Raw genomic sequence first — 27,500 nt, forward strand, 5'->3', positions numbered from 1 at the left:
CCGTCTCTCTCCTTGCCCAGCCCAGTCTCTCTCCTTGCCCAGCCCCGTCTCTCTCCTTGCCCAGCCCCGTCTCTCTCCTAGCCCAGCCCCGTCGCTCTCCTTGCCCAGCCCCGTCTCTCTCCTTGCCCAGCCCCGTCTCTCTACTTGCCCAGCCCGTCTCTCTCCTTGCCCAGCCCCGTCTCTCTCCTAGCCCAGCCCCGTCTCTCTCCTTGCCCAGCCCCGTCTCTCTCCTTGCCCAGCCCCGTCTCTCTACTTGCCCAGCCCGTCTCTCTCCTTGCCCAGCCCCGTCTCTCTCCTTGCCCAGCCCCGTCTCTCTCCTTGCCCAGCCCCGTTTCTCTCCTTGCCCAGCCCCATCTCTCTCCTTGCCCAGCCCGTCTCTCTCCTTGCCCAGCCCCATCTCTCTCCTTGCCCAGCCCGCCTCTCTCCTTGCCCAGCCCCGTCTCTCTACTTGCCCAGCCCCGTCTCTCTCCTTGCCCAGCCCGTCTCTCTCCTTGCCCAGCCCGTCTCTCTCCTTGCCCAGCCCCGTCTCTCTCCTAGCCCAGCCCGTCTCTCTCCTTGCCCAGCCCGTCTCTCTCCTTGCCCAGCCCGTCTCTCTCCTTGCCCAGCCCTGTCTCTCTCCTTGCCCAGCCCGTCTCTCTACTTGCCCAGCCCGTCTCTCTCCTTGCCCAGCCCGTCTCTCTCCTTGCCCAGCCCGTCTCTCTCCTTGCCCAGCCCGTCTCTCTACTTGCCCAGCCCCGTCTCTCTCCTTGCCCAGCCCTGTCTCTCTCCTTGCCCAGCCCGTCTCTCTCCTTGCACCCCAGTCTGGTGCCCGCTGGGTATGTACACCCCACTGTGGTGCCCGCCTCTGGAGATAACAGTAACCTTCTTACCCCCCCCAGATGGGACTGAGGTGGCCTGTCTGTCTCTGTGTCACAAAATTCAGACTTTTATTTAGACATTTCATCTCTTCTGACATACTATTCAACACTAATGACAGTAATGACAGATGCTTAATGAATATATGCAACCTTCAAAGAAAGTGAAGAAGGTGTAGTGTACCTCCAGAGATGAGGCAGATGGCGCTGAGCAGGCCTGTCTCTGTGTCGTCCATCTCCATGGGCAGCAGCTGGTGGGCGAAGGTGAACACCAGGTCGGTGAGCGGGCCGAAGCCTGCGTTGTGCATCTGGGTCCGGTTCAGGGTCAGTCCGTCTGAGAACGTCATGGTGTCCTGGTCCGGAGTGTACCTCGTACAGATACGTAGAATCTATATGACAGGGGACAGGAGAGGTGAGAATTATACATTATGTATACACACACATTATCTGACAGAGGAGAGGAGAGAATTATACATTATGTATACACACACATTATCTGACAGAGGAGAGGATAGGGACAGTGAGGGGGAGAAGAGGAATGAGGGTTGGATAGATTACTTTCTAAATGTAATCCGTTGCAGTTACTAGTTACCTGTCCATAATTTTAATCAGTAACGTAACTTTTGGAACGATCTGATTACATTCAGTTACTTTTAGATTACTTTCCCTTTAAGAGGCGTTAGAAGAAGACAAAAATGTATGTTACCAATTGAACAACATCTATTGCAGGATAAATCAATGTTACATTTTACATAGCTGGCCATATATGGATGTTACATTTTACATAGCTGGCCATATATGGATGTTCAATTTTACTTTATGGGTTCGTTATGTAGGCTTCTTCTAACCCATCGCTTTCTACTACATATAATAATAAGATTAAATTATATCTTTACATTAATATATAGAATTTATATGTCAACAATGGATGTGGCAACAACAGACTTCCCCCGTTAAGTCTATCCAAAGTGTGCAAGTTTGAACATGTGTCCATTTGGCCTATGGATTTTTTCCCAGCATGTATTAGATTGAGCAATAAAAGCCTCACTTTCATTCCATAGGCTGGGATCTGCAATATGCAGCTGTTGCAGGAGCACATTTTTCACTGGCTGTCCAAAACAATTATTGATAGGCAGCTTAAACTTCTTGAATTAAAAAATTATTGGGTTTAAATACACATTTAGATTTGTAAGTAATCCTTGAAGTAATCATCTAGTTTTTCAAAAGTATCTGTAATCTGATTACAATATTTTAGCTGGTAACATAATGGATTACAGTTACTGTTTTTTGAGAGAGGGACAGTAAGGGGGAGGAGAGGAAAAAGGGACAGTAAGGGGGAGGAGAGGAGAGAGGGACAGTAAGGGGGAGGAGAGGAGAGAGGGACAGTAAGACGGAGGAGAGGAGAAAGGGACAGTAAGACAGAGGAGAGGAGAGAGGGACAGTAAGACAGAGGAGAGGAGAGAGGGACAGTAAGGGGGAGGAGAGGAGAGAGGGACAGTAAGGGGGAGGAGAGGAGAGAGGGACAGTAAGACGGAGGAGAGGAGAAAGGGACAGTAAGATAGAGGAAAGGAGAGAGGGACAGTAAGACAGAGGAGAGGAGAGAGGGACAGTAAGGGGGAGGAGAGGAGAGAGGAACAGTAAGGGGGAGGAGAGGAGAGAGGGACAGTAAGGGGGAGGAGAGGAGAGAGGGACAGTAAGGGGGAGGAGAGGAGAGAGGGACAGTAAGGGGGAGGAGATGAGAGAGGGACAGTAAGACGGAGGAGAGGAGAAAGGGACAGTAAGACAGAGGAGAGGAGAGAGGGACATTAAGGGGGAGGAGAGGAGAGAGGGACAGTAAGACGGAGGAGAGGAGAAAGGGACAGTAAGACAGAGGAGAGGAGAGAGGGACAGTAAGACAGAGGAGAGGAGAGAGGGACAGTAAGGGGGAGGAGAGGAGAGAGGAACAGTAAGGGGGAGGAGAGGAGAGAGGGACAGTAAGGGGGAGGAGAGGAGAGAGGGACAGTAAGGGGGAGGAGAGGAGAGAGGGACAATCAGGGGGAGGAGAGGAGAGAGGGACAGTAAGGGGGAGGAGAGGAGGGACAGTAAGACGGAGGAGAGGAGAAAGGGACAGTTAGACGGAGGAGAGGAGAGAGGGACAGTAAGACAGAGGAGAGGAGAGAGGGACAGTAAGACAGAGGAGAGGAGAGAGGAACAGTAAGACGGAGGATAGGAGAAAGGGACAGTCAGGGGGAGGAGAGGAGAGAGGGACAGCAAGACGGAGGAGAGGAGAGAGGGACAGTAAGGGTGTTACGTTCCCCAGTTGATGTGTTGTAGTTTGTGTTTGTGCATGTGTTTATTTCAGGAAATGGCTTCCTGAAATCCCTCAAGCAGCTGATTGGTCGACTCCAGGGCTAATTGGAGAGCTGACCCCGCCCCCTCGTCAAGACACAGCTGTCTCCAATTATACATTCATTCTGAAGCTATATAAAAGCCAGTGTTCTGTTCAGGAGAGAGAGATTTGGAGGTAGGGATTGCTGAGAGAGATTTTTTTCTGGGAGGTCATTGCAGAGCGATTGTTTGTGATAGAGAGATTTGCTTGGAGGTCATTGCAGAGAAATTTTGCTAGAGGTTGATTTTGCTGGGAGTTCATTGCTGAGAGTTGGTATGTTCTGTGAGTTTGTTGCTCAGGTAGAGCTTATTTGATGTCCTCTGTTTCTTAGTTTGTTTGTAAAATTGTTTAATATTCTGTTTCATTTGTTCCCAGGGGAGAAGGGGAAGGCACCTTGGGAGTGCTTAGGCAAGAGGCCCGCGGGCATACATATACCCGTAGTATATTCACTGTCTAGGCACACTAGGTAAGACCTGGGCGGACCCCCCCCCCCCCCTGTATTTTGGTTAGGGGACCAGGTGGTGCTACATTAGGTAAGTAGTGGGTAGGCAGGTAAGATAGGAGGGGAGGGGGGGGGCTTTGAGATTTACTTTCTTTGCTTTGGTTCCGTCCAGCCCCTTTTCCCCATATTACCGTGTAAAGGAATAAAGTCCTTGTAAAACGGTACCACATTCTGCCTGTTGTCATCCTTACTCGCACCTACAGCCCATACCTTTTTCACTTCACAGAGAGTTTAGTTGTAGCAGGGTGTTGCGTTCCCTCTTCATAGAGGTGTGCATAACATAATGGGGGCTCATCCGGGATCTTTCCATTAAACCCACCGGACCCTGCTGCTCTGAGCTCTCTGTGGTTAGTGATTGAGGTGTGATGGTAGGTTGTGAGTTTGGATGACTTGTTTAGTTAGTGTGTTCAGGAGACTGCATTGTATAAGATGGCTGCATCAGCCATCTCCAAGTTTTTTTGAAGCGCCCTCTATTGATTGTTTGGGTAGGTTTCGTAAAGTAGACCTTATAGCTATAGCTGACCATTATGGATTTGTTTTCCCTGAGAAAGCCCTAAAGGCTGAGCTTTTGTTGCTAGTCAGGGAGGGTTTAGTGAGAGAATGGATTCTCTCATTGCAAGGAGAGGAGACGGGTAGACCTTCCGATGCCAAGTCGGAGGACAAGGCGGAGGAAGGGGTTCCTCGTACCCCTTTTACATTGCCCCGATTCGATCCTTTATCTTCTGCTTCGGGTCGTTCAGATGGAACTGCTAGGCTGAAGGTGAGGCTGGCTCGGTTAGAAATGGAGCAAAAAGATAAAGAGAGACAGATGAATTTTGAACTTGAAATTAGGAAAATAGAAGCTGACAAGGAGGTGAGGATCCGACAACTGGAGCTAGACGCTCGCTCCAGTGCGACTCTACAAGCTGCTCATCATCAAACCCACATCGATGTGAGTAAAAACATAGCTTTAGTCCCTCCATTCCGAGAGTCGGAAGTGGATTCTTATTTCTCTGCGTTTGAGCGTGTAGCCGCTGCGCTGCATTGGCCACTCAAGGTTTGGCCGCTCCTGTTACAATGTAAATTGTCTGGGAAAGCCCAGGAAGTAGTAGCTGCGCTCTCCCTGGAAGACAGTTTACACTACGATACAGTTAAAACTACCGTGTTGCGGGCTTATGAGTTGGTGCCTGAAGCTTATAGACAGCGCTTCAGGAACCACAAAAAAACATCTCACCGTACATTTGTTGAATTTGCTAGGGACAAAGAGTCTCTGTTTAGTCGCTGGTGTTCAGCCAGCAAAGCTAACACCTTTGCTGATATTAAGGAGTTGATGCTGTTGGAGGACTTTAAAAGCAACCTCCCAGATAGAATTGTAGTTCATTTTAAATGAACAGAAAGTGGCGACATTGGCCCAAGCAGCAGTGTTGGCAGATGAGTACGCTTTGACACACAAGACTGTCTTTGGTGCACCACGTTTTGAAGGCCGGACGATTACGTCATCAGTTCCTCGTTCAGGTCGCTTTTCCTCTGACAACCCTAAGCCTTTTCATGAAATCCGTGAATGTTTTTACTGTCACCAAAAGGGTCACGTGATTGCGGACTGCCCAGTTTTGAAAAATAAACCGAAACAGTCCCAGTCACCGTCCCCAAAAATGAAAAGTTTGGGTTTAGTCAAGTCTTTGACTCGTCCATTGGATCGAGTTATTGATTCAGCATTTGAGAAACCGGATCCTGTCTATGCTCCGTTTATCTCTGCCGGTTATGTTTCCTTAACAGGAGAACAAGCTGATCAAAAGCCTATCCAAATCCTACGAGATACCGGGCGGCGCAGTCAGTAATTGTTACTGATGCTTTACCCTGGTCTCCTGAAACGTATTGTGGCTCACATGTCATATTACAGGGGATAGAGACAAAAACCGTACCTGTACCATTACACTGGGTCCACTTAGTGTCAGACTTGGTATCAGGACGTTTCCGTGTTGGTGTAGTATCTACACTGCCAGTATCAGGAGTCACATTGCTACTAGGGAATGATATTGCTGGTGGTAATGTCACTCCTGTGTTAGAGGTAGTAGACAATCCAGAAATCAGAACTACAGATGAGAAATTGGTTCAAGCATTTCCACATGTTTTTCCTGCTTGTGTGTTAACGAGGGCACAATCTCGCAAGCTAGGAGATGTGGTGGATTTGGCTAGTTATATTTTTGAGAATGTTGAGGTAGAAGACCATGCACCGAGTATGCCTTCTGCAATGCCGACAGTTTTTACCCCCGTAAAAACTAAGGCAGGGGAAAACGAGATTGTGCCCCAATTACATGACATTCTTTTGTCTGTCACCCCTGAGAAGGTGATTGAATGTCAAAAAGAAGACACCAGTCTTCGCAAGTGTTTTGCTTTGGTAATTTCCATTGAGGAAGCTAAAACTAGAGAGACCGCCTACTTTATGGAAGCAGGAGTTTTGATGCGTAAATGGGCATCTCATGACACCATTAATGACTGGAGTGAAGTGTGTCAAGTGGTTGTTCCTACACCGTTCCGACAGCAGGTGCTGTCACTCGCCCATGACCAGGCGTGGTCTGGACACTTGGGGATCACAAAGACTTATAACCGGGTCCTTCGTCATTTCTTCTGGCCAGGTTTGAAGTTTGACGTGGTCCAATTTTGTAAAACATGTCACATATGTCAACTCACTGGGAAAGTGAATCAAACAGTTCCACGAGCGCCACTCTGCCCGATTCCTGTGGCGGGGGAACCGTTTGAAAGAGTAATAATTGATTGTGTAGGTCCATTGCCGAAAACCAGGTCAGGTAACCAGTTCTAACAATAATGTGCAGTGCTACTCGATACCCAGAGGCTATTCCTCTCCGTACTATAACGGCTAAGACTGTGGTGAAGGCACTAGTGAAGTTCTTCTCTACGTTTGGACTCCCTAAAGTAATCCAAACTGATCAGGGATCCAACTTCATGTCTAAACTGTTTTAAAATGTGTTTTAGACATTGTGTATTTCCCATCAGGTCTCCAGTCCGTATCATCCAGAGAGTCAAGGGGCTCTAGAACGCTGGCATCAGACGCTGAAGGCAATGCTAAGCAAGTATTGTATAGATACCAGTACTGATTGGGATGAGGGGGTGCCCGTTGTCCTATTTGCTATAAGGGAAACGATACAAGAGTCCTTAGGGTTCAGCCCTGCTGACCTTGTGCTTGGACACACCCCACGGGGTCCGCTTAAAGTTTTGAAGGAGCATATCTTATCTCCTACACCCAGTACGGACTATCGTCGCGTAAATGCAGTTACAAAGTCTGATTATTTTCCTCTACCTCGCTTAGATGACTGTATTGATAGCTTATGTGAAGGGCTCGGCGAATGTGGTTGCTGACGCTCTATCACGGGTTTACTAACTGGGGAAGCGATGGCTTTTCTTATTGCAAAACTAGGTTTGCAAATTTTGTGGTGGGCGTGTTACGTTCCCCAGTTTATGTGTTGTAGTTTGTGTTTGTGCATGTGTTTATTTCAGGAAATGGCTTCCTGAAATCCCTCAAGCAGCTGATTGGTCGACTCCAGGGCTAATTGGAGAGCTGACCCCGCCCCCTCGTCAAGACACAGCTGTCTCCAATTATACATTAATTCTGAAGCTATATAAAAGCCAGTGTTCTGTTCAGGAGAGAGAGATTTGGAGGTAGGGATTGCTGAGAGAGATTTTTTTCTGGGAGGTCATTGCAGAGCGATTGTTTGTGATAGAGAGATTTGCTTGGAGGTCATTGCAGAGAAATTTTGCTAGAGGTTGATTTTGCTGGGAGTTCATTGCTGAGAGTTGGTATGTTCTGTGAGTTTGTTGCTCAGGTAGAGCTTATTTGATGTCCTCTGTTTCTTAGTTTGTTTGTAAAATTGTTTAATATTCTGTTTCATTTGTTCCCAGGGGAGAAGGGGAAGGCACCTTGGGAGTGCTTAGGCAAGAGGCCCGCGGGCATACATATACCCGTAGTATATTCACTGTCTAGGCACACTAGGTAAGACCTGGGCGGACCACCCCCTGTATTTTGGTTAGGGGACCAGGTGGTGCTACATTAGGTAAGTAGTGGGTAGGCAGGTAAGATAGGAGAGGGGGGGGGGGGGCTTTGAGATTTACTTTCTTTGCTTTGGTTCCGTCCAGCCCCTTTTCCCCATATTACCGTGTAAAGGAATAAAGTCCTTGTAAACGGTACCACATTCTGCCTGTTGTCATCCTTACTCGCACCTACAGTCCATACCTCTTTCGCATCACAGAGAGTTTAGTTGTAGCAGGGTGTTGCGTTCCCTCTTCATAGAGGCGTGCGTAACAAGGGAGAGGAGAGAGGGACAGTAAGGGAGAGGAGAAAGGGACAGAAAGGGACAGTAAGGGAGAGGAGAGAGGGACAGTAAGGGAGAGGAGAGGGACAGTAAGGGAGAGGAGAGAGGGACAGTCAGGGGGAGGAGAGGAGAGAGGGACAGTCAGGGGGAGGAGAGGAGAGGGGGACAGTCAGGGGGAGGAGAGGAGAGGAGGACAGTCAGGGGGAGGAGAGGAGAGAGGGACAGTAAGGGGGAGGAGAGAGGGACAGTGAGGAGAGGAGAGACGGACAGTAAGGGGGAGGAGAGGAGAGAGGGACAGTCAGGGGGAGGAGAGGAGAGAGGGACAGTCAGGGGGAGGAGAGAGAGGGACAGTCAGGGGGAGGAGAGGCGAGAGGGACAGTCAGGAGGAGGAGAGGAGGACAGTCAGGGGGAGGAGAGGAGAGAGGGACAGTAAGGGGGAGGAGAGGAGAAAGGGACAGTAAGGGAGAGGAGAGAGGGACAGTAAGGGGGAGGAGAGGAGAGAGGGACAGTAAGGGGGAGGAGAGGAGAGAGGGACAGTAAGGGGGATGAGAGGAGAGAGGGACAGTAAGGGGGAGGAGAGGAGAGAGGAACAGTAAGGGGGAGGAGAGGAGAGAGGAACAGTAAGGGGGAGGAGAGGAGAGAGGGACAGTAAGGGGGAGGAGAGGAGAGAGGGACAGTAAGGGGGAGGAGAGGAGAGAGGGACAGTAAGACGGAGGAGAGGAGAAAGGGACAGTTAGACGGAGGAGAGGAGAGAGGGACAGTAAGACAGACGAGAGGAGAGAGGAACAGTAAGACGGAGGATAGGAGAAAGGGACAGTCAGGGGGAGGAGAGGAGAGAGGGACAGCAAGACGGAGGAGAGGAGAGAGGGACAGTAAGGGTGTTACGTTCCCCAGTTTATGTGTTGTAGTTTGTGTTTGTGCATGTGTTTATTTCAGGAAATGGCTTCCTGAAATCCCTCAAGCAGCTGATTGGTCGACTCCAGGGCTAATTGGAGAGCTGACCCCGCCCCCTCGTCAAGACACAGCTGTCTCCAATTATACATTCATTCTGAAGCTATATAAAAGCCAGTGTTCTGTTCAGGAGAGAGAGATTTGGAGGTAGGGATTGCTGAGAGAGATTTTTTTCTGGGAGGTCATTGCAGAGCGATTGTGATAGAGAGATTTGCTTGGAGGTCATTGCAGAGAAATTGTGTATTTTGGTTAGGGGACCAGGTGGTGCTACATTAGGTAAGTAGTGGGTAGGCAGGTAAGATAGGAGAGGGGGGGGGGGCTTTGAGATTTACTTTCTTTGCTTTGGTTCAGTCCAGCCCCTTTTCCCCATATTACCGTGTAAAGGAATAAAGTCCTTGTAAACGGTACCACATTCTGCCTGTTGTCATCCTTACTCGCACCTACAGCCCATACCTAGCAGGGTGTTGCGTTCCCTCTTCATAGAGGTGTGCATAACATAATGGTGGGTTTCCATTAAACCCACCGGACCCTGCTGCTCTGAGCTCTCTGTGGTTAGTGATTGAGGTGTGATGGTAGGTTGTGAGTTTGGATGACTTGTTTAGTTAGTGTGTTCAGGAGACTGCATTGTATAAGATGGCTGCATTCAAATTTTTTCAATTTTTTTTGAAGCGCCCTCTATTGATTGTTTTGGGTAGGTTTCGTAAAGTAGACCTTATAGCTATAGCTGACCATTATGGATTTGTTTTCCCTGAGAAAGCCCTAAAGGCTGAGCTTTTGTTGCTAGTCAGGGAGGGTTTAGTGAGAGAATGGATTCTCTCATTGCAAGGAGAGGAGACGGGTAGACCTTCCGATGCCAAGTCGGAGGACAAGGCGGAGGAAGGGGTTCCTCGTACCCCTTTTACATTGCCCCGATTCGATCCTTTATCTTCTGCTTCGGGTCGTTCAGATGGAACTGCTAGGCTGAAGGTGAGGCTGGCTCGGTTAGAAATGGAGCAAAAAGATAAAGAGAGACAGATGAATTTTGAACTTGAAATTAGGAAAATAGAAGCTGACAAGGAGGTGAGGATCCGACAACTGGAGCTAGACGCTCGCTCCAGTGCGACTCTACAAGCTGCTCATCATCAAACCCACATCGATGTGAGTAAAAACATAGCTTTAGTCCCTCCATTCCGAGAGTCGGAAGTGGATTCTTATTTCTCTGCGTTTGAGCGTGTAGCCGCTGCGCTGCATTGGCCACTCGAGGTTTGGCCGCTCCTGTTACAATGTAAATTGTCTGGGAAAGCCCAGGAAGTAGTAGCTGCGCTCTCCCTGGAAGACAGTTTACACTACGATACAGTTAAAACTACCGTGTTGCGGGCTTATGAGTTGGTGCCTGAAGCTTATAGACAGCGCTTCAGGAACCACAAAAAAACATCTCACCGTACATTTGTTGAATTTGCTAGGGACAAAGAGTCTCTGTTTAGTCGCTGGTGTTCAGCCAGCAAAGGTAACACCTTTGCTGATATTAAGGAGTTGATGCTGTTGGAGGACTTTAAAAGCAAACTCCCAGATAGAATTCTAGTTCATTTAAATGAACAGAAAGTGGCGACATTGCCCCAAGCAGCAGTGTTGGCAGATGAGTACGCTTTGACACACAAGACTGTCTTTGGTGCACCACGTTTTGAAGGCCGGACGATTACGTCATCAGTTCCTCGTTCAGGTCGCTTTTCCTCTGACAACCCTAAGCCTTTTCATGAAATCCGTGAATGTTTTTACTGTCACCAAAAGGGTCACGTGATTGCGGACTGCCCAGTTTTGAAAAATAAACCGAAACAGTCCCAGTCACCGTCCCCAAAAATGAAAAGTTTGGGTTTAGTCAAGTCTTTGACTCGTCCATTGGATCGAGTTATTGATTCAGCATTTGAGAAACCGGATCCTGTCTATGCTCCGTTTATCTCTGCCGGTTATGTTTCCTTAACAGGAGAACAAGCTGATCAAAAGCCTATCCAAATCCTACGAGATACCGGGGCGGCGCAGTCAGTAATTGTTACTGATGCTTTACCCTGGTCTCCTGAAACGTATTGTGGCTCACATGTCATATTACAGGGGATAGAGACAAAAACCGTACCTGTACCATTACACTGGGTCCACTTAGTGTCAGACTTGGTATCAGGACGTTTCCGTGTTGGTGTAGTATCTACACTGCCAGTATCAGGAGTCACATTGCTACTAGGGAATGATATTGCTGGTGGTAATGTCACTCCTGTGTTAGAGGTAGTAGACAATCCAGAAATCAGAACTACAGATGAGAAATTGGTTCAAGCATTTCCACATGTTTTTCCTGCTTGTGTGTTAACGAGGGCACAATCTCGCAAGCTAGGAGATGTGGTGGATTTGGCTAGTTCTATTTTTGAGAATGTTGAGGTAGAAGACCATGCACCGAGTATGCCTTCTGCAATGCCGACAGTTTTTACCCCCGTAAAAACTAAGGCAGGGGAAAACGAAATTGTGCCCCAATTACATGACATTCTTTTGTCTGTCACCCCTGAGAAGGTGATTGAATGTCAAAAAGAAGACACCAGTCTTCGCAAGTGTTTTGCTTTGGTAATTTCCATTGAGGAAGCTAAAACTAGAGAGACTGCCTACTTTATGGAAGCAAGAGTTTTGATGCGTAAATGGGCATCTCATGACACCATTAATGACTGGAGTGAAGTGTGTCAAGTGGTTGTTCCTACACCGTTCCGACAGCAGGTGCTGTCACTCGCCCATGACCAGGCGTGGTCTGGACACTTGGGGATCACAAAGACTTATAACCGGGTCCTTCGTCATTTCTTCTGGCCAGGTTTGAAGTTTGACGTGGTCCAATTTTGTAAAACATGTCACATATGTCAACTCACTGGGAAAGTGAATCAAACAGTTCCACGAGCGCCACTCTGCCCGATTCCTGTGGCGGGGGAACCGTTTGAAAGAGTAATAATTGATTGTGTAGGTCCATTGCCGAAAACCAGGTCAGGTAACCAGTTCTAACAATAATGTGCAGTGCTACTCGATACCCAGAGGCTATTCCTCTCCGTACTATAACGGCTAAGACTGTGGTGAAGGCACTAGTGAAGTTCTTCTCTACGTTTGGACTCCCTAAAGTAATCCAAACTGATCAGGGATCCAACTTCATGTCTAAACTGTTTTAAAATGTGTTAAAGACATTGTGTATTTCCCATCAGGTCTCCAGTCCGTATCATCCAGAGAGTCAAGGGGCTCTAGAACGCTGGCATCAGACGCTGAAGGCAATGCTAAGCAAGTATTGTATAGATACCAGTACTGATTGGGATGAGGGGGTGCCCGTTGTCCTATTTGCTATAAGGGAAACGATACAAGAGTCCTTAGGGTTCAGCCCTGCTGACCTTGTGCTTGGACACACCCCACGGGGTCCGCTTAAAGTTTTGAAGGAGCATATCTTATCTCCTACACCCAGTACGGACTATCGTCGCGTAAATGCAGTTACAAAGTCTGATTATTTTCCTCTACCTCGCTTAGATGACTGTATTGATAGCTTATGTGAAGGGCTCGGCGAATGTGGTTGCTGACGCTCTATCACGGGTTTACTAACTGGGGAAGCGATGGCTTTTCTTATTGCAAAACTAGGTTTGCAAATTTTGTGGTGGGCGTGTTACGTTCCCCAGTTTATGTGTTGTAGTTTGTGTTTGTGCATGTGTTTATTTCAGGAAATGGCTTCCTGAAATCCCTCAAGCAGCTGATTGGTCGACTCCAGGGCTAATTGGAGAGCTGACCCCGCCCCCTCGTCAAGACACAGCTGTCTCCAATTATACATTAATTCTGAAGCTATATAAAAGCCAGTGTTCTGTTCAGGAGAGAGAGATTTGGAGGTAGGGATTGCTGAGAGAGATTTTTTTCTGGGAGGTCATTGCAGAGCGATTGTTTGTGATAGAGAGATTTGCTTGGAGGTCATTGCAGAGAAATTTTGCTAGAGGTTGATTTTGCTGGGAGTTCATTGCTGAGAGTTGGTATGTTCTGTGAGTTTGTTGCTCAGGTAGAGCTTATTTGATGTCCTCTGTTTCTTAGTTTGTTTGTAAAATTGTTTAATATTCTGTTTCATTTGTTCCCAGGGGAGAAGGGGAAGGCACCTTGGGAGTGCTTAGGCAAGAGGCCCGCGGGCATACATATACCCGTAGTATATTCACTGTCTAGGCACACTAGGTAAGACCTGGGCGGACCACCCCCTGTATTTTGGTTAGGGGACCAGGTGGTGCTACATTAGGTAAGTAGTGGGTAGGCAGGTAAGATAGGAGAGGGGGGGGGGGGGGCTTTGAGATTTACTTTCTTTGCTTTGGTTCCGTCCAGCCCCTTTTCCCCATATTACCGTGTAAAGGAATAAAGTCCTTGTAAACGGTACCACATTCTGCCTGTTGTCATCCTTACTCGCACCTACAGTCCATACCTCTTTCGCATCACAGAGAGTTTAGTTGTAGCAGGGTGTTGCGTTCCCTCTTCATAGAGGCGTGCGTAACAAGGGAGAGGAGAGAGGGACAGTAAGGGAGAGGAGAAAGGGACAGTAAGGGGGAGGAGAGGAGAAAGGGACAGTAAGGGAGAGGAGAGAGAGACAGTAAGGGAGAGGAGAGGGACAGTAAGGGGGAGGAGAGGAGAGAGGGACAGTCAGGGGGAGGAGAGGAGAGAGGGACAGTCAGGGGGAGGAGAGGAGAGGGGGACAGTCAGGGGGAGGAGAGGAGAGAGGGACAGTCAGGGGGAGGAGAGGAGGACAGTCAGGGGGAGGAGAGGAGAGAGGGACAGTAAGGGGGAGGAGAGGAGAGAGGGACAGTGAGGAGAGGAGAGACGGACAGTAAGGGGGAGGAGAGGAGAGAGGGACAGTCAGGGGGAGGAGAGGAGAGAGGGACAGTCAGGGGGAGGAGAGGAGAGAGGGACAGTCAGGGGGAGGAGAGGAGAGAGGGACAGTCAGGGGGAGGAGAGGAGAGAGGGACAGTCAGGAGGAGGAGAGGAGGACAGTCAGGGGGAGGAGAGGAGAGAGGGACAGTCAGGGGGAGGAGAGGAGAGAGGGATAGTCAGGGGGAGGAGAGGAGGACAGTCAGGGGGAGGAGAGGAGAGAGGGACAGTAAGGGGGAGGAGAGAGGGACAGTAAGGGGGAGGAGAGGAGAGAGGGACAGTCAGGGGGAGGAGAGGAGAGAGGGACAGTAAGGGGGAGGAGAGGAGCAAGGGACAGTTAGACGGAGAGGAGAGAGGGACAGTAAGGGGGAGGAGAGGGACAGTAAGGGGGAGGAGAGAGGGACAGTAAGGGGGAGGAGAGGGACAGTAAGGGGCAGGAGAGAGGGACAGTAAGGGGGAGGAGAGGAGCAAGGGACAATTAGACGGAGAGGAGAGAGGGACAGTTAGACGGAGAGGAGAGGAGAGAGGGACAGTAAGGGGGAGGAGAGGAGAGAGGGACAGTAAGGGGGAGGAGAGGAGAGAGGGACAGTAAGGGGGAGGAGAGGAGAGAGGGACAGTAAGGGAGAGGAGAGAGGGACAGTCAGGGGGAGGAGAGGAGAGAGGGACAGTAAGGGGGAGGAGAGAGGGACAGTAAGGGAGAGGAGAGAGGGACAGTCAGGGGGAGGAGAGGAGAGAGGGACAGTAAGGGGGGGGGAGGGGAGAGAGGGACAGTAAGGGAGAGGAGAGGAGAGAGGGACAGTCAGGGGGAGGAGAGGAGAGAGGGACAGTCAGGGGGAGGAGAGGAGAGAGGGACAGTCAGGAGGAGGAGAGGAGGACAGTCAGGGGGAGGAGAGGAGAGAAGGACAGTCAGGGGGAGGAGAGGAGAGAGGGACAGTCAGGAGGAGGAGAGGAGGACAGTCAGGGGGAGGAGAGGAGAGAGGGACAGTCAGGGGGAGGAGAGGAGAGAGGGATAGTCAGGGGGAGGAGAGGAGGACAGTCAGGGGGAGGAGAGGAGAGAGGGACAGTAAGGGGGAGGAGAGAGGGACAGTAAGGGGGAGGAGAGGAGAGAGGGACAGTCAGGGGGAGGAGAGGAGAGAGGGACAGTAAGGGGGAGGAGAGGAGCAAGGGACAGTTAGACGGAGAGGAGAGAGGGACAGTAAGGGGGAGGAGAGGGACAGTAAGGGGGAGGAGAGAGGGACAGTAAGGGGGAGGAGAGGGACAGTAAGGGGGAGGAGAGAGGGACAGTAAGGGGGAGGAGAGGAGCAAGGGACAGTTAGACGGAGAGGAGAGAGGGACAGTTAGACGGAGAGGAGAGGAGAGAGGGACAGTAAGGGGGAGGAGAGGAGAGAGGGACAGTAAGGGGGAGGAGAGGAGAGAGGGACAGTAAGGGGGAGGAGAGGAGAGAGGGACAGTAAGGGAGAGGAGAGAGGGACAGTCAGGGGGAGGAGAGGAGAGAGGGACAGTAAGGGGGAGGAGAGAGGGACAGTAAGGGAGAGGAGAGAGGGACAGTCAGGGGGAGGAGAGGAGAGAGGGACAGTAAGGGGGAGGAGAGGAGAGAGGGACAGTAAGGGAGAGGAGAGGAGAGAGGGACAGTAAGGGAGAGGAGAGAGGGACAGTAAGGGGGAGGAGAGAGGGACAGTAAGGGAGAGGAGAGAGGGACAGTAAGGGGGAGGAGAGGAGAGAGGGACAGTAAGTGAGAGGAGAGAGGGACAGTAAGGGGGAGGAGAGGAGAGAGGGACAGTAAGGGAGAGGAGAGAGGGACAGTAAGGGGGAGGAGAGAGGGACAGTAAGGGGGAGGAGAGAGGGACAGTAAGGGGGAGGAGAGAGGGACAGTAAGGGAGAGGAGAGAGGGATAGTCAGGGGGAGGAGAGGAGAGAGGGACAGTAAGGGGGAGGAGAGGAGCAAGGGACAGTTAGACAGAGGAGAGAGGGACAGTAAGGGGGAGGAGAGGAGAGAGGGACAGTAAGTGTCATGATAGGAATTGTAAAGAGTAGAAAGACAAATTCAAAGTGAAGCCCACAGAGACTATATACCTGTAGCTAGGACTGACACGTTTCACAGCCAACAAAGACTAAAGAGAGAAACCACCACTATGATCATGACCTTGAGGAGGAAAAACCTCAGTGTGTCTGTGTGCTTGCTTCTGTATTGTACAGCTATACAGGGTGTATGTGTGTGTGTGTGTCTGACCAGCCAGTGTTTGAGTCTCCGCCAGCATGTTTTATTCTGTTTCATTTTGCGTACGCTCCTGCCACTCACTGTCAGTGCACACACACTCACACGCACACACTAGCAGTCAGCGCCACTCAATTGGCTTCAAAGGTTGACACTGCCTGTCTCTTCACCACACACACACACACACACACACCGTTTGTTCCTTCTTCACACACTTGCTCACCCAGATCTAGAACACAATACACAGGGCAGGTCCTTCACTGTAGAAACCTGTCAGGGTGTGTGTGAGAGAGAGTGATCTAAGCAGGACTTCAGCTTCTCACCTCTTCAACTCCAGTGGCTTCCCACTGGACACACGCTGGTTGAATCAATGTTGTTTCAATGAAATGACGACGTGCAATAGACGCTGAATAGACGTACCCAGTGGGTTGTCACATTTGACAAATACCACATAGTCATAGCAAACGAATCCATCCAGCATTACTGCAAACCTCCCATCTAATCAGTGTGGCAACAGTTCTCATCACACCAGGAAGTGATACTGTAATACAGCCACTACTAATCTAGACCACAGGAAACACCACAATAACACTAATGATATGAACATGTAGAATAACATCTATCCATTTACACTGCAGTCGCTGTACAGAACAGCTCCAGGAAGAACATAATAATCACATTCATCATGACATTTACTTCACTAAATCTATTAAATAGTCAATACTACTTTAATAAATACTACCCCCATGATACATGATTACTCACTAACCCTGGGCGCTGAACAGTGACACTATTGTAGCTGCTGTGCTCTGAGCTCCCAGTGAAGAGAGAGAGAAGGGCCTTTTCAGGTCAGACATACTGCCGGGGGGGCTGAGCTGAGGATGAGAGGAGCGAGAGAGCGAAGGAGACAAGAAGCAAAAGTTGGCAGTGAATTGGAGTAGAGCGGTCAGGGAAATAGATCAGATGTGCATGATGCAAGGAGCTGACTGAGGATAGCCTCATAGAGCCGACTGAGGATAGCCTCATAGAGCCGACTGAGGATAGCCTCATAGAGCCGACTGAGGATAGCCTCATAGAGCCGACTGAGGATAGCCTCATAGAGCCGACTGAGGATAGCCTCATAGAGCCGACTGAGGATAGCCTCATAGAGCCGACTGAGGATAGCCTCATAGAGCCGACTGAGGATAGCCTCATAGAGCCGACTGAGGATAGCCTCATAGAGCCGACTGAGGATGGTCTCATAGAGCCGACTGAGGCTAGCCTCATAGAGCCGACTGAGGATAGTCTCATAGAGCCGACTGAGGATAGTCTCATAGAGCCGACTGAGGCTAGCCTCATAGAGCCGACTGAGGATAGTCTCATAGAGCCGACTGAGGCTAGCCTCATAGAGCCGACTGAGGATAGTCTCATAGAGCCGACTGAGGATAGCCTCATAGAGCCGACTGAGGCTAGCCTCATAGAGCCGACTGAGGATAGTCTCATAGAGCCGACTGAGGATAGCCTCATAGAGCCGACTGAGGATAGTCTCATAGAGCCGACTGAGGATAGCCTCATAGAGCCGACTGAGGATAGTCTCATAGAGCCGACTGAGGATAGCCTCATAGAGCCGACTGAGGCTAGCCTCATAGAGCCGACTGAGGATAGTCTCATAGAGCCGACTGAGGATAGTCTCATAGAGCCGACTGAGGATAGCCTCATAGAGCCGACTGAGGATAGTCTCATAGAGCCGACTGAGGATAGCCTCATAGAGCCAGAGAGAGAGGCAAGGCACATGGAGAGAGTTAAATAAAGGTTAAATAAAAAAAAAAAAAAAAAAAAAAATATGACAAAATAAACATGACTGGAGCTTGAGACAATCCACCCCTCTCTCTCCCCCTTTCTCCTCCCTCTCTCTCCCCCTTTCTCCTCCCTCTCTCTCCCCCTTTCTCCTCCCTCTCTCTCCCCTTTCTCCTCCCTCTCTCTCCCCTTTTCTCCTCCCTCCCTCCCTCTCCCCCTTTCTCCTCCCCCTTTCTCCTCCCTCTCTCTCCCCTTTTCTCCTCCCTCTCTCTCCCCCTTTCCCCTCCCTCTCTCCCCCTTTCCCCTCCCTCCCTCACCCTCTCTCTCCCCCTTCCCACCCTCCCCCCTCTCTCGCTTTCTCCTCCCTCTCGCCCTTTTTCCTCCCTTTCTCTCCCCCTTTCTCCTCCCTCTCTCTCCCCCTTACCCATCCCTCTCTCCCCTTTCCCCCTTTCTCCTCCCTCCCTCACCCTCTCTCTCCCCCTTCCCCCCCTCCCCCCTCTCTCCCTTTCTCCTCCCTCTCCCCCTTTCTCCTCCCTCTCTCTCCCCCTTTCTCCTCCCTCCCACTCCCCCCCTCTCTCCCTCTCTCCCCTTTTCTCCTCCCTCCCTCCCTCTCCCCCTTTCTACTCCCTCTCTCTCCCTTTCTCCTCCCTACCTCCCTCTCCCCCTTTCTCATCCCCCTCTCTCTCCCTTTCTCCTCCCCCTCTCCCCTTTTCTCCTCCCTCCCTCCCTCTCCCCCTTTCTACTCCCTCTCTCTCTCCCTTTTTCCTCCCTCCCTCTCTCTCCCCCTCCCCCCTCTCTCCCTTTCTCCTCTCTCTCCCCCTTTCTCCTCCCTCTCTCTTCCCCTTTCTCCTCCCTCTCTCTCCCTCTTTGCTTCTCTTCTCTGTCTCGTTACTGAGGGCACATTAGCACTCGACTGCACTAAGTCTGCTAACACTGTGCGCCCCCCGTATTCATGTCCCTGCTCCAGAAAAACATACAGCAAGCAACACAAACAAACATGAACAGTCCTCACTGAAACTCACTGCAGAAAAAGACTAACAGGTCTTTCAATCAATCCTTAATGAGATTTGGAACGTCTGAGAGACACTAACTTAATGTACTTTGATTAAGGATGGCTCCTCTACATACTGATCCACCGTCAGGATCAATTAAACCGCTCTTCTATTGGCTTTCTGGACAAATTGACCAATAAGGTCTAAGGACCGGACTCTAGGGAGGAAGTTCAGAGGTTAAACCCCCTGTACATTTGAGCTTATTGACTGGCTACCTCAGTGGAGAGAGAAAACCCAGTTAACAGAGATCTTTAGACACTAAACAGTACAGATGGAATTAGGCCAAACCTTTTGTCATTAAATAGAAACCTGCTCATTTGGTTATGTGGTAAAGGTACGCTATGTGTTTCTGCATCGAGTCACAGTGCTAATCAGTGTCATTTGTTTGGCTAGCACAATCACTGCTGTGATTACATTGAGTAGTGGGTCTCTCAACTATTCCTGTACCACAGATTGGTAAGATACTATATTATTATTAAGATACTAGATATTATCCTTCCTCCTTGGATGTTCATTTACATTACAACTAGCCTGTAGAAGTGACAGTTAACCATCAGGGACTGGCCCTGTTCATGGACCAGAAGTTGAGGCACCCTGAAAAATGGAGGCCTAAAACTAGTCTTACCAAATTCAGCAAAAAAAGAAACGTCCCTTTTTCAGGACCCCTGTCTTCAAAGATAATACATACAAATCCAAATAACTTCACAGATCTTAATTGTTAAGGGTTTAAACACTGTTTCCCATGCTTGTTCAATGAACCATAAACAATTAATGAACATGTACCCTAGGAACGGTCGTTAAGATACTAACAGCTTACAGACGGTAGGCAATTAATGTCACAGTTATGAAAACTTAGGACACTAGAGGCCTTTCTACTGACTGAAAAACACCAAAATAAAGATGCCCAGGGCCCCTGTTCATCTGCGTGAACGTGCCTTAGGCATGCTGCAAGGAGGCATGAGGACTGCAGATGTGGCCTGGGCAATAAATTGCAATGTCCGTGTGAGACGCCTAAGACAGCGCTACAGGGAGACAGGACGGACAGCTGATCGTCCTCGCAGTGCAGACCACGTGTAACAACACCTGCACAGGATCGGTACATCCAAACATCACACCTGCAGGACAGGTACAGGATGGCAACAACAACTACCCGAGTTACACCAGCAACGCACAGTCCCTCCATCAGTGCTCAGACTGTCCGCAATAGGCTGAGAGAGGTTGGACTGAGGGCTTGTAGGCCAGTTGTAAGGCAGGTCTTCACCAGACATCACCGGCAACATCATCATCAATGGGCACAAACCCACCGTCACTGGACCAGACAGGACTGGCAAAAAGTGCTCTTCACTGACGAGTCGCGGTTTTGTCTCACCAGGGGTGATGGTCGGATTCGTGTTTATCGTCGAAGGAATGAGCGTTACATCGAGGCCTGTACTCTACTCTGAAGCGGGATCAATTTGGAGGTGGAGGGTCCGTCATGGTCTGGGGTGGTGGGTCACAGCATCATCGGAGTGAGCTTGCAGCAATCTCAATCATGTGCGTTACAGGGAAGACATCCTCCTCCCTCATATGGTACCCTTCCTGCAGGCTCATCCTGACATGACCCTCCAGCATGACAATGCCACCAGCCATACTGCTTGTTCTGTGCGTGATTTCCTGCAAGACAGGAATGTCAGTGTTCTGCCATGGCCAGCGAAGAGCCCGGATCTCAATCCCATTGAGCACGTCTGGGGCCTGTTGGATAGGAGGGTGAGGGCTAGGGCCATTCCCCCCCAGAAATGTCCGGGAACTTGCAGGTGCCTTGGTGGAAGAGTGGGGTAACATCTCACAGCAAGAACTGGCAAATCTGGTGCAGTCCATGAGGAAGAGATGCACTGCAGTACTTAATGCAGCTGGTGGCCACACCAGATACTGACTGTTACTTTTGATTTTGACCCCCCTTTTGTTCAGGGACACATTATTCAATTTCTGTTAGTCACATGTCTATAGAACTTGTTCAGTTTATGTCTCAGTTGTTGAATCTTGTTATTGTCATACAAATATTTACACATGTTAAGTTTGCTGAAAATAAACGCAGTTGACTGTGAGAGGACGTTTGTTTCTTTTGCTGAGTTTACATACAGTGCCTTCGGAAAGTATTCAGACTCATTGACTTTTTCCACATTTTGTTACGTTACAGACTTATTCTAAAATGCATTAAAGAGATTTTTTCCCTCAGTAATCTACACACAATACCCCATAACGACAAAGCAAAAACAGTTTTTTATAAATTTTTGCAATTGCATTATAAATGAAAAACAGAAAAACCTTATTTACATACAGTTGAAGTCGGAAGTTTACATACACTTAGGTTGGAGTCATTTTTCAACCTCTAAACAAATTTCTTGTTAACAAACTATAGTTTTGGCAAGTCGGTGAGGACATCTACTTTGTGCATGAAACAAGTAATTTTTACAACAATTGTTTACAGACAGATTATTTCACGCATAATTCACTGTATCACAATTCCAGTGAGTCAGAAGTTTACATACACTAAGTTGACTGTGCCTTTAAACAGCTTGGAAATTCCAGAAAATTATGTCATGGTTTTAGAAGCTTCTGATAGGCTAATTGACATCATTTGAGTCAATTGGAGGTGTACCTGTGGATGTATTTCAAGGCCTACTGTAACGGATGTTGTCTGGAGATAGAGAGGAGGACCAAGGTGCAGCGTGGTAAGTGTTCATGTCTTTTTAATAAACAAACTGAACACTGGAACAAAACAATAAATGATGTGAACAAAACGAAACAGTACCAAGGTGGCCAGGTGCACGGTGTTTCCTCCGGCGCATTGGTGCGGCTGGCTTCCGGGTTGGATGCGTGCTGTGTTATGTTAAGAAGCAGTGCGGCTTGGTTGGGTTGTGTATCGGAGGACGCATGACTTTCAACCTTCGTCTCTCCCGAGCCCGTATGGGAGTTGTAGCGATGAGACAAGATAGTAGCTACTACAACAATTGGATACCACGAAATTGGGGAGAAAAAGGGGTAAAATAAAAAATAAAAAAATAATAATAATAATAATTAAAAAAATAAAAAAATGTAAAAAATTGAACTGTTTGGCCATAATGACTGTCGTTGTGTTTGGAGGAAAAACGGGGAGTCTTGCAACACCATCCCAACCGTGAAGCACAGGGGTGGCAACATCATGTTGTGGGGGTGCTTTGCTGCAGAAGGGACTGGTGCACTTCCCAAAATAGATGGCATCATGAGGCAGGAAAATGATGTGGATATATTGAAGCAACATCTCAAGACATCAGTCAGGAAGTTAAAGCTTGGTCGCAAATGGGTCTTCCAAATGGACAATGACTCCAAGCATACTTCCAAAGTTGTGGCAAAATGGCTTAAGGACAACAAGGTCAAGGTATTGGAGTGGCCATCACAAAGCCCTGACCTCAATCCTATAGAAGATTTGTGGGCAGAACTGAAAAAGCATGTGCGAGCAAGGAGGCCTACAAACCTGACTCAGTTACACCAGCTCTGTCAGGAGGAATGGGACAAAATTCATCTCATTCAACTTATTGTGGGAAGCTTGTGGAAGGCTACCCGAAACGTTTGACCCAAGTTAAACTATTTAAAAGCAATGCTACCAAATACTAATTGAGTGTATGTAAACTTCTGACCCACTGGGAATGTGATGAAAGAAATAAAAGCAGAAATAAATAAATATCTCCACTATTATTCTGACATTTCACATTCTTAAAATAAAGTGGTGATCCTAACTGACCTAAGACAGGGAATTTTTACTAGGATTAAATGTCAGGAATTGTGAAAAACTGAGTTTAAATGTATTTGGCTAAGGTGTATGTAAACTTCTGACTTCAACTGTAAGTATTCAGTCCCTTTGCTATGGGACTCGAAATTGAGCTCAGGTGCATCCTGTTTCCATTGATCATCCCTGAGATGTTTCTACAACTTGATTGGAGTCCACCTGTGGTAAATTCAGTTGATTGGACCTGATTTGGAAAGGCACACACCTGTCTATATAGTTGACGGTGCATGTCAGAGCAAAAACCAAGCCATGATGTCGAAGGAATTGTCAGTAGAGCTCAGAGACAGGATGGTGTCGAGGTACAGATCTGGGGAAGGGTACCAAAACATTTCTGCAGCACTGTGTTCTTCAACAACACGGTTGTCTCCATCATTCTTAAATGGAAGAAGTTTGGAACCACCAAGACTCTTCCTAGAGCTGGCCGCCCAGCCAAACTGAGCAATCGGGGGAAAAGGGCAGTGACCAAGAACTGGTCACTCTGACAGAGCTCTAGAGATCCTCTGTGGAGATGGGAGAACCTTCCAGAAGGTCAACCATCTCTGCAGCACTCATCCAATCAGGCTTTTATGGTACAGTGGCCAAAGGAAGCCACTCCTCAGTAAAAGGCACATGACAGCCCTCTTGGAGTTTGCCAAAAGGCACTTAAAGGACTCTCAGACCATGAGAAACAAGATTCTCTGGTCTGATGAAACCAAGATTGAACTCTTTGGCCTGAATGCCATGCGTCACGTCTGGAGGAAACCTGGCACCATCCCTACAGTGAAGCATGGTGGTGGCAGCATCGTCCTGTGGGAATGTTTTTCAGCGGCAGGGACTGGGAGGCTAGTCAGACTTAAAGTTAAAGATAAACGGAGCAAAGTATAGAGAGAGATCCTTGATGAAAACCTGCTCCAGAGTGCTCAGAACCTTAGACTGAAAGTTCAACTCCCAACAGGACAACGACCCTAAGCAGCCAAGACAACGCAGGAGTGGCTTCAGGACAAGTCTCTGAATGTCCTAGAGTGGCCCAGCCAGAGCCCGGACTTGAAAATAGCTGTGCAGCAACGCACCTCATACCCAAGACTCACGGCTGTAATTGCTGCCAAATGTACTTCAACAAAGTACTGAGTAAAGGGTCTGAACACTTATGTAAATGTGATATTTCGTTTTTTTATTTTGTATACATTTGAGGAAAAAAATGTAAACCTATTTTTGCTTTGTCATTATGGGGTATTGTGTGCAGATCAATGGAAAAAATAAATTTAATACATTTTAGAATAAGGTTGTAACGTAAGAAAATGTGGAAAAAGTCAAGGGGTGTGAATAGTTTCCGAATGCATTGTAGGAATAAATGCATGAAGTATGTACATAAGAGATGTGTTACTTTGAAAACTGCTGATACATACCAGTATGTCGAGGAAGGCAGTTTGGATCAGCGTGATCTCTGTGTGTGTGTGCCTGTGCGTGTTTGTGACAGTCAGTCCTTACCAGTATGTCAAGGCAGGCAGCTTTAAGCAGCGTGATCTGGTCAGCTATGGTGAGTCCTGTGAAGCCAGGCACTCGTTTGGCAAACTCCACAATCTTTATAATGCACTTAGTAGCCAGCTCACTGAACTTATCCCACAGCCCCAGGTCCAGCCTCACGCGTTGTTCCGCACTCGACTTCTGGAGTGGGGAGAGAGAGGACACACTCATGCATTAGCAGGCATGCAGACACACACACGGAGACACACAGGCACACACACACACACACATAGAACCAAACACAAACAGAGAGTCTGGCGAGAGGCACTGTCATGAGACAACGAGTTGCTAATGATCTCCAGTCTTCACCCATTCACTATATCTCACTGTATATAGATAATACACTCGATCTCACTGTATATAAACAATTCACTATCTCACTGTATATAAACAATACACTATCTCACTGTATATAAATAATACACTATCTCACTGTATATAAATAATACACTCTATCTCACTGTATATAAACAATACACTATCTCACTGAATGTAAATAATACACTATCTCACTGAATATAAACAATACACTATCTCACTGAATGTAAACAATACACTATCTCACTGTATATAAATAATACACTATCTCACTGTATATAGATAATACACTATCTCACTGTATATAAATAATACACTATCTCACTGAATATAAACAATACACTATCTCACTGTATATAGATAATACACTATCTCACTGTATATAAATAATACACTATCTCACTGTATATAAATAATACACTATCTCACTGTATATAGATAATACACTATCTCACTGTATATAAATAATACACTATCTCACTGAATATAAACAATACACTATCTCACTGAATATAAACAATACACTATCTCACGGTATATAAATAATACACAACCTCACTGCATATAAACAATACACTATCTCACTGTATATAGATAATACACTATCTCACTGTATATAGATAATACACTATCTCACTGTATATAAATAATACACTATCTCACTGTATATAAATAATACACTATCTCACTGTATATACATAATATACTATCTCACTGTATATAGATAATACACCATCTCACTGAATATAAACAATACACTATCTCACTGTATATAAATAATACACTATCTCACTGTATATAGATAATAGACTATCTCACGGTATATAAATAATACACTATCTCACTGAATATAAACAATACACTATCTCACTGTATATAAATAATACACTATCTCACTGAATATAAACAATACACTATCTCACGGTATATAAATAATACACTATCTCACTGTACATAAACAAAACACTATCTCACTGTATATAAATAATACACTATCTCACTGTATGTAAATAATACACTATCTCACTGAATATAAACAAAACACTATCTCACTGTATATAAATAATACACTATCTCACTGTATATAGATAATAGACTATCTCACGGTATATAAATAATACACTATCTCACTGAATATAAACAATACACTATATCTCACTGTATATAAATAATACACTATATCTCACGGTATATAAATAATACACTCTATCTCACTGTATGTAAACAATACACTATATCTCACTGTATATAAATAATACACTATCTCACTGTATATAAATAATACACTATCTCACTGTATATAGATAATATACTCGATCTCACTGTATTAATACACTATCTCACTGAATATAAACAATACACTATCTCACGGTATATAAATAATACACTATCTCACTGTATGTAAATATTACACTATCTCACTGTATATAAATAATACACTATCTCACTGTATATAAATAATACACTCTATCTCACTGTATATAAATAATACACTATCTCACTGTACATAAACAAAACACTATCTCACTGTATATAAATAATACACTATCTCACTGTATGTAAATAATACACTATCTCACTGAATATAAACAAAACACTATCTCACTGTATATAAATAATACACTATCTCACTGTATATAGATAATAGACTATCTCACGGTATATAAATAATACACTATCTCACTGAATATAAACAATACACTATATCTCACTGTATATAAATAATACACTATATCTCACGGTATATAAATAATACACTCTATCTCACTGTATGTAAACAATACACTATATCTCACTGTATATAAATAATACACTATCTCACTGTATATAAATAATACACTATCTCACTGTATATAAATAATACACTATCTCACTGTATATAAATAATACACTATCTCACTGAATATAAACAATACATTATCTCACGGTATATAAATAATACACTATCTCACTGTATATAAATAATACACTATATCTCACTGTATATAAACAATACACTATCTCACTGTATATAAATAATACACTATCTCACGGTATATAAATAATACACTATCTCACTGTATGTAAATATGACACTATCTCACTGTATATAAATAATACACGATCTCACTGTACATAAATAATACACTATCTCACTGTATATAAACAATACACTATCTCACTGTATATAAACAATACACTGTCTCACTGTATATAAATAATACACTATATCTCACTGTATATAAACAATACACTATCTCACTGTATATAAATAATACACTATCTCACAGTATATAAACAATTTACTATATCTCACTGTATATAAATAATACACTCTATCACACTGTATATAAACAATACACTATCTCACTGTATATAAACAATACACTATATATAAATATTACACTATATCTCACTGTATATAAACAATACACTATCTCACTGTATATAAATTATACACTATATCTCACTGTATATAAATAATACACTATATCTCACTGTATATAAACAATACACTATATCTCACTGTATATAAATAATACACTATCTCACTGTATATAAATAATACACTATATCTCACTGTATATAAACAATACACTATCTCACTGTATATAAATAATACACTATCTCACGGTATATAAATAATACACTATCTCACTGTATGTAAATATGACACTATCTCACTGTATATAAATAATACACGATCTCACTGTATATAAACAATACACTATCTCACTGTATATAAATAATACACTATCTCACTGTATATAAATAATACACTATATCTCACTGTATATAAATAATACACTGTCTCACTGTATATAAATAATACACTATATCTCACTGTATATAAACAATACACTATCTCACTGTATATAAATAATACACTATCTCACAGTATATAAACAATTTACTATATCTCACTGTATATAAATAATACACTCTATCACACTGTATATAAACAATACACTATCTCACTGTATATAAACAATACA

At 46.2% G+C, this 27,500-nt stretch overlaps 1 protein-coding gene across 1 annotated transcript in view; it reads right to left on the reverse strand.

Moving 5' to 3' along the window:
• LOC110488154 (retinoic acid receptor alpha-A-like) overlaps positions 1 to 27,500 on the reverse strand; it is a 146,877-nt gene that overhangs the window by 2,947 nt on the left and 116,430 nt on the right. The window contains exons 5-6 of the mRNA XM_036971308.1: positions 24,172 to 24,348; positions 1,039 to 1,243 (exon numbers count right to left, since the gene is read on the reverse strand). Coding sequence (XP_036827203.1) covers positions 1,039 to 1,243; positions 24,172 to 24,348 — 382 coding nt within the window. The remainder of the gene's footprint in view (positions 1 to 1,038; positions 1,244 to 24,171; positions 24,349 to 27,500) is intronic.

Source organism: Oncorhynchus mykiss, chromosome 32, assembly GCF_013265735.2.
Source record: "Oncorhynchus mykiss isolate Arlee chromosome 32, USDA_OmykA_1.1, whole genome shotgun sequence".
Lineage (NCBI taxonomy): Eukaryota > Metazoa > Chordata > Actinopteri > Salmoniformes > Salmonidae > Oncorhynchus > Oncorhynchus mykiss.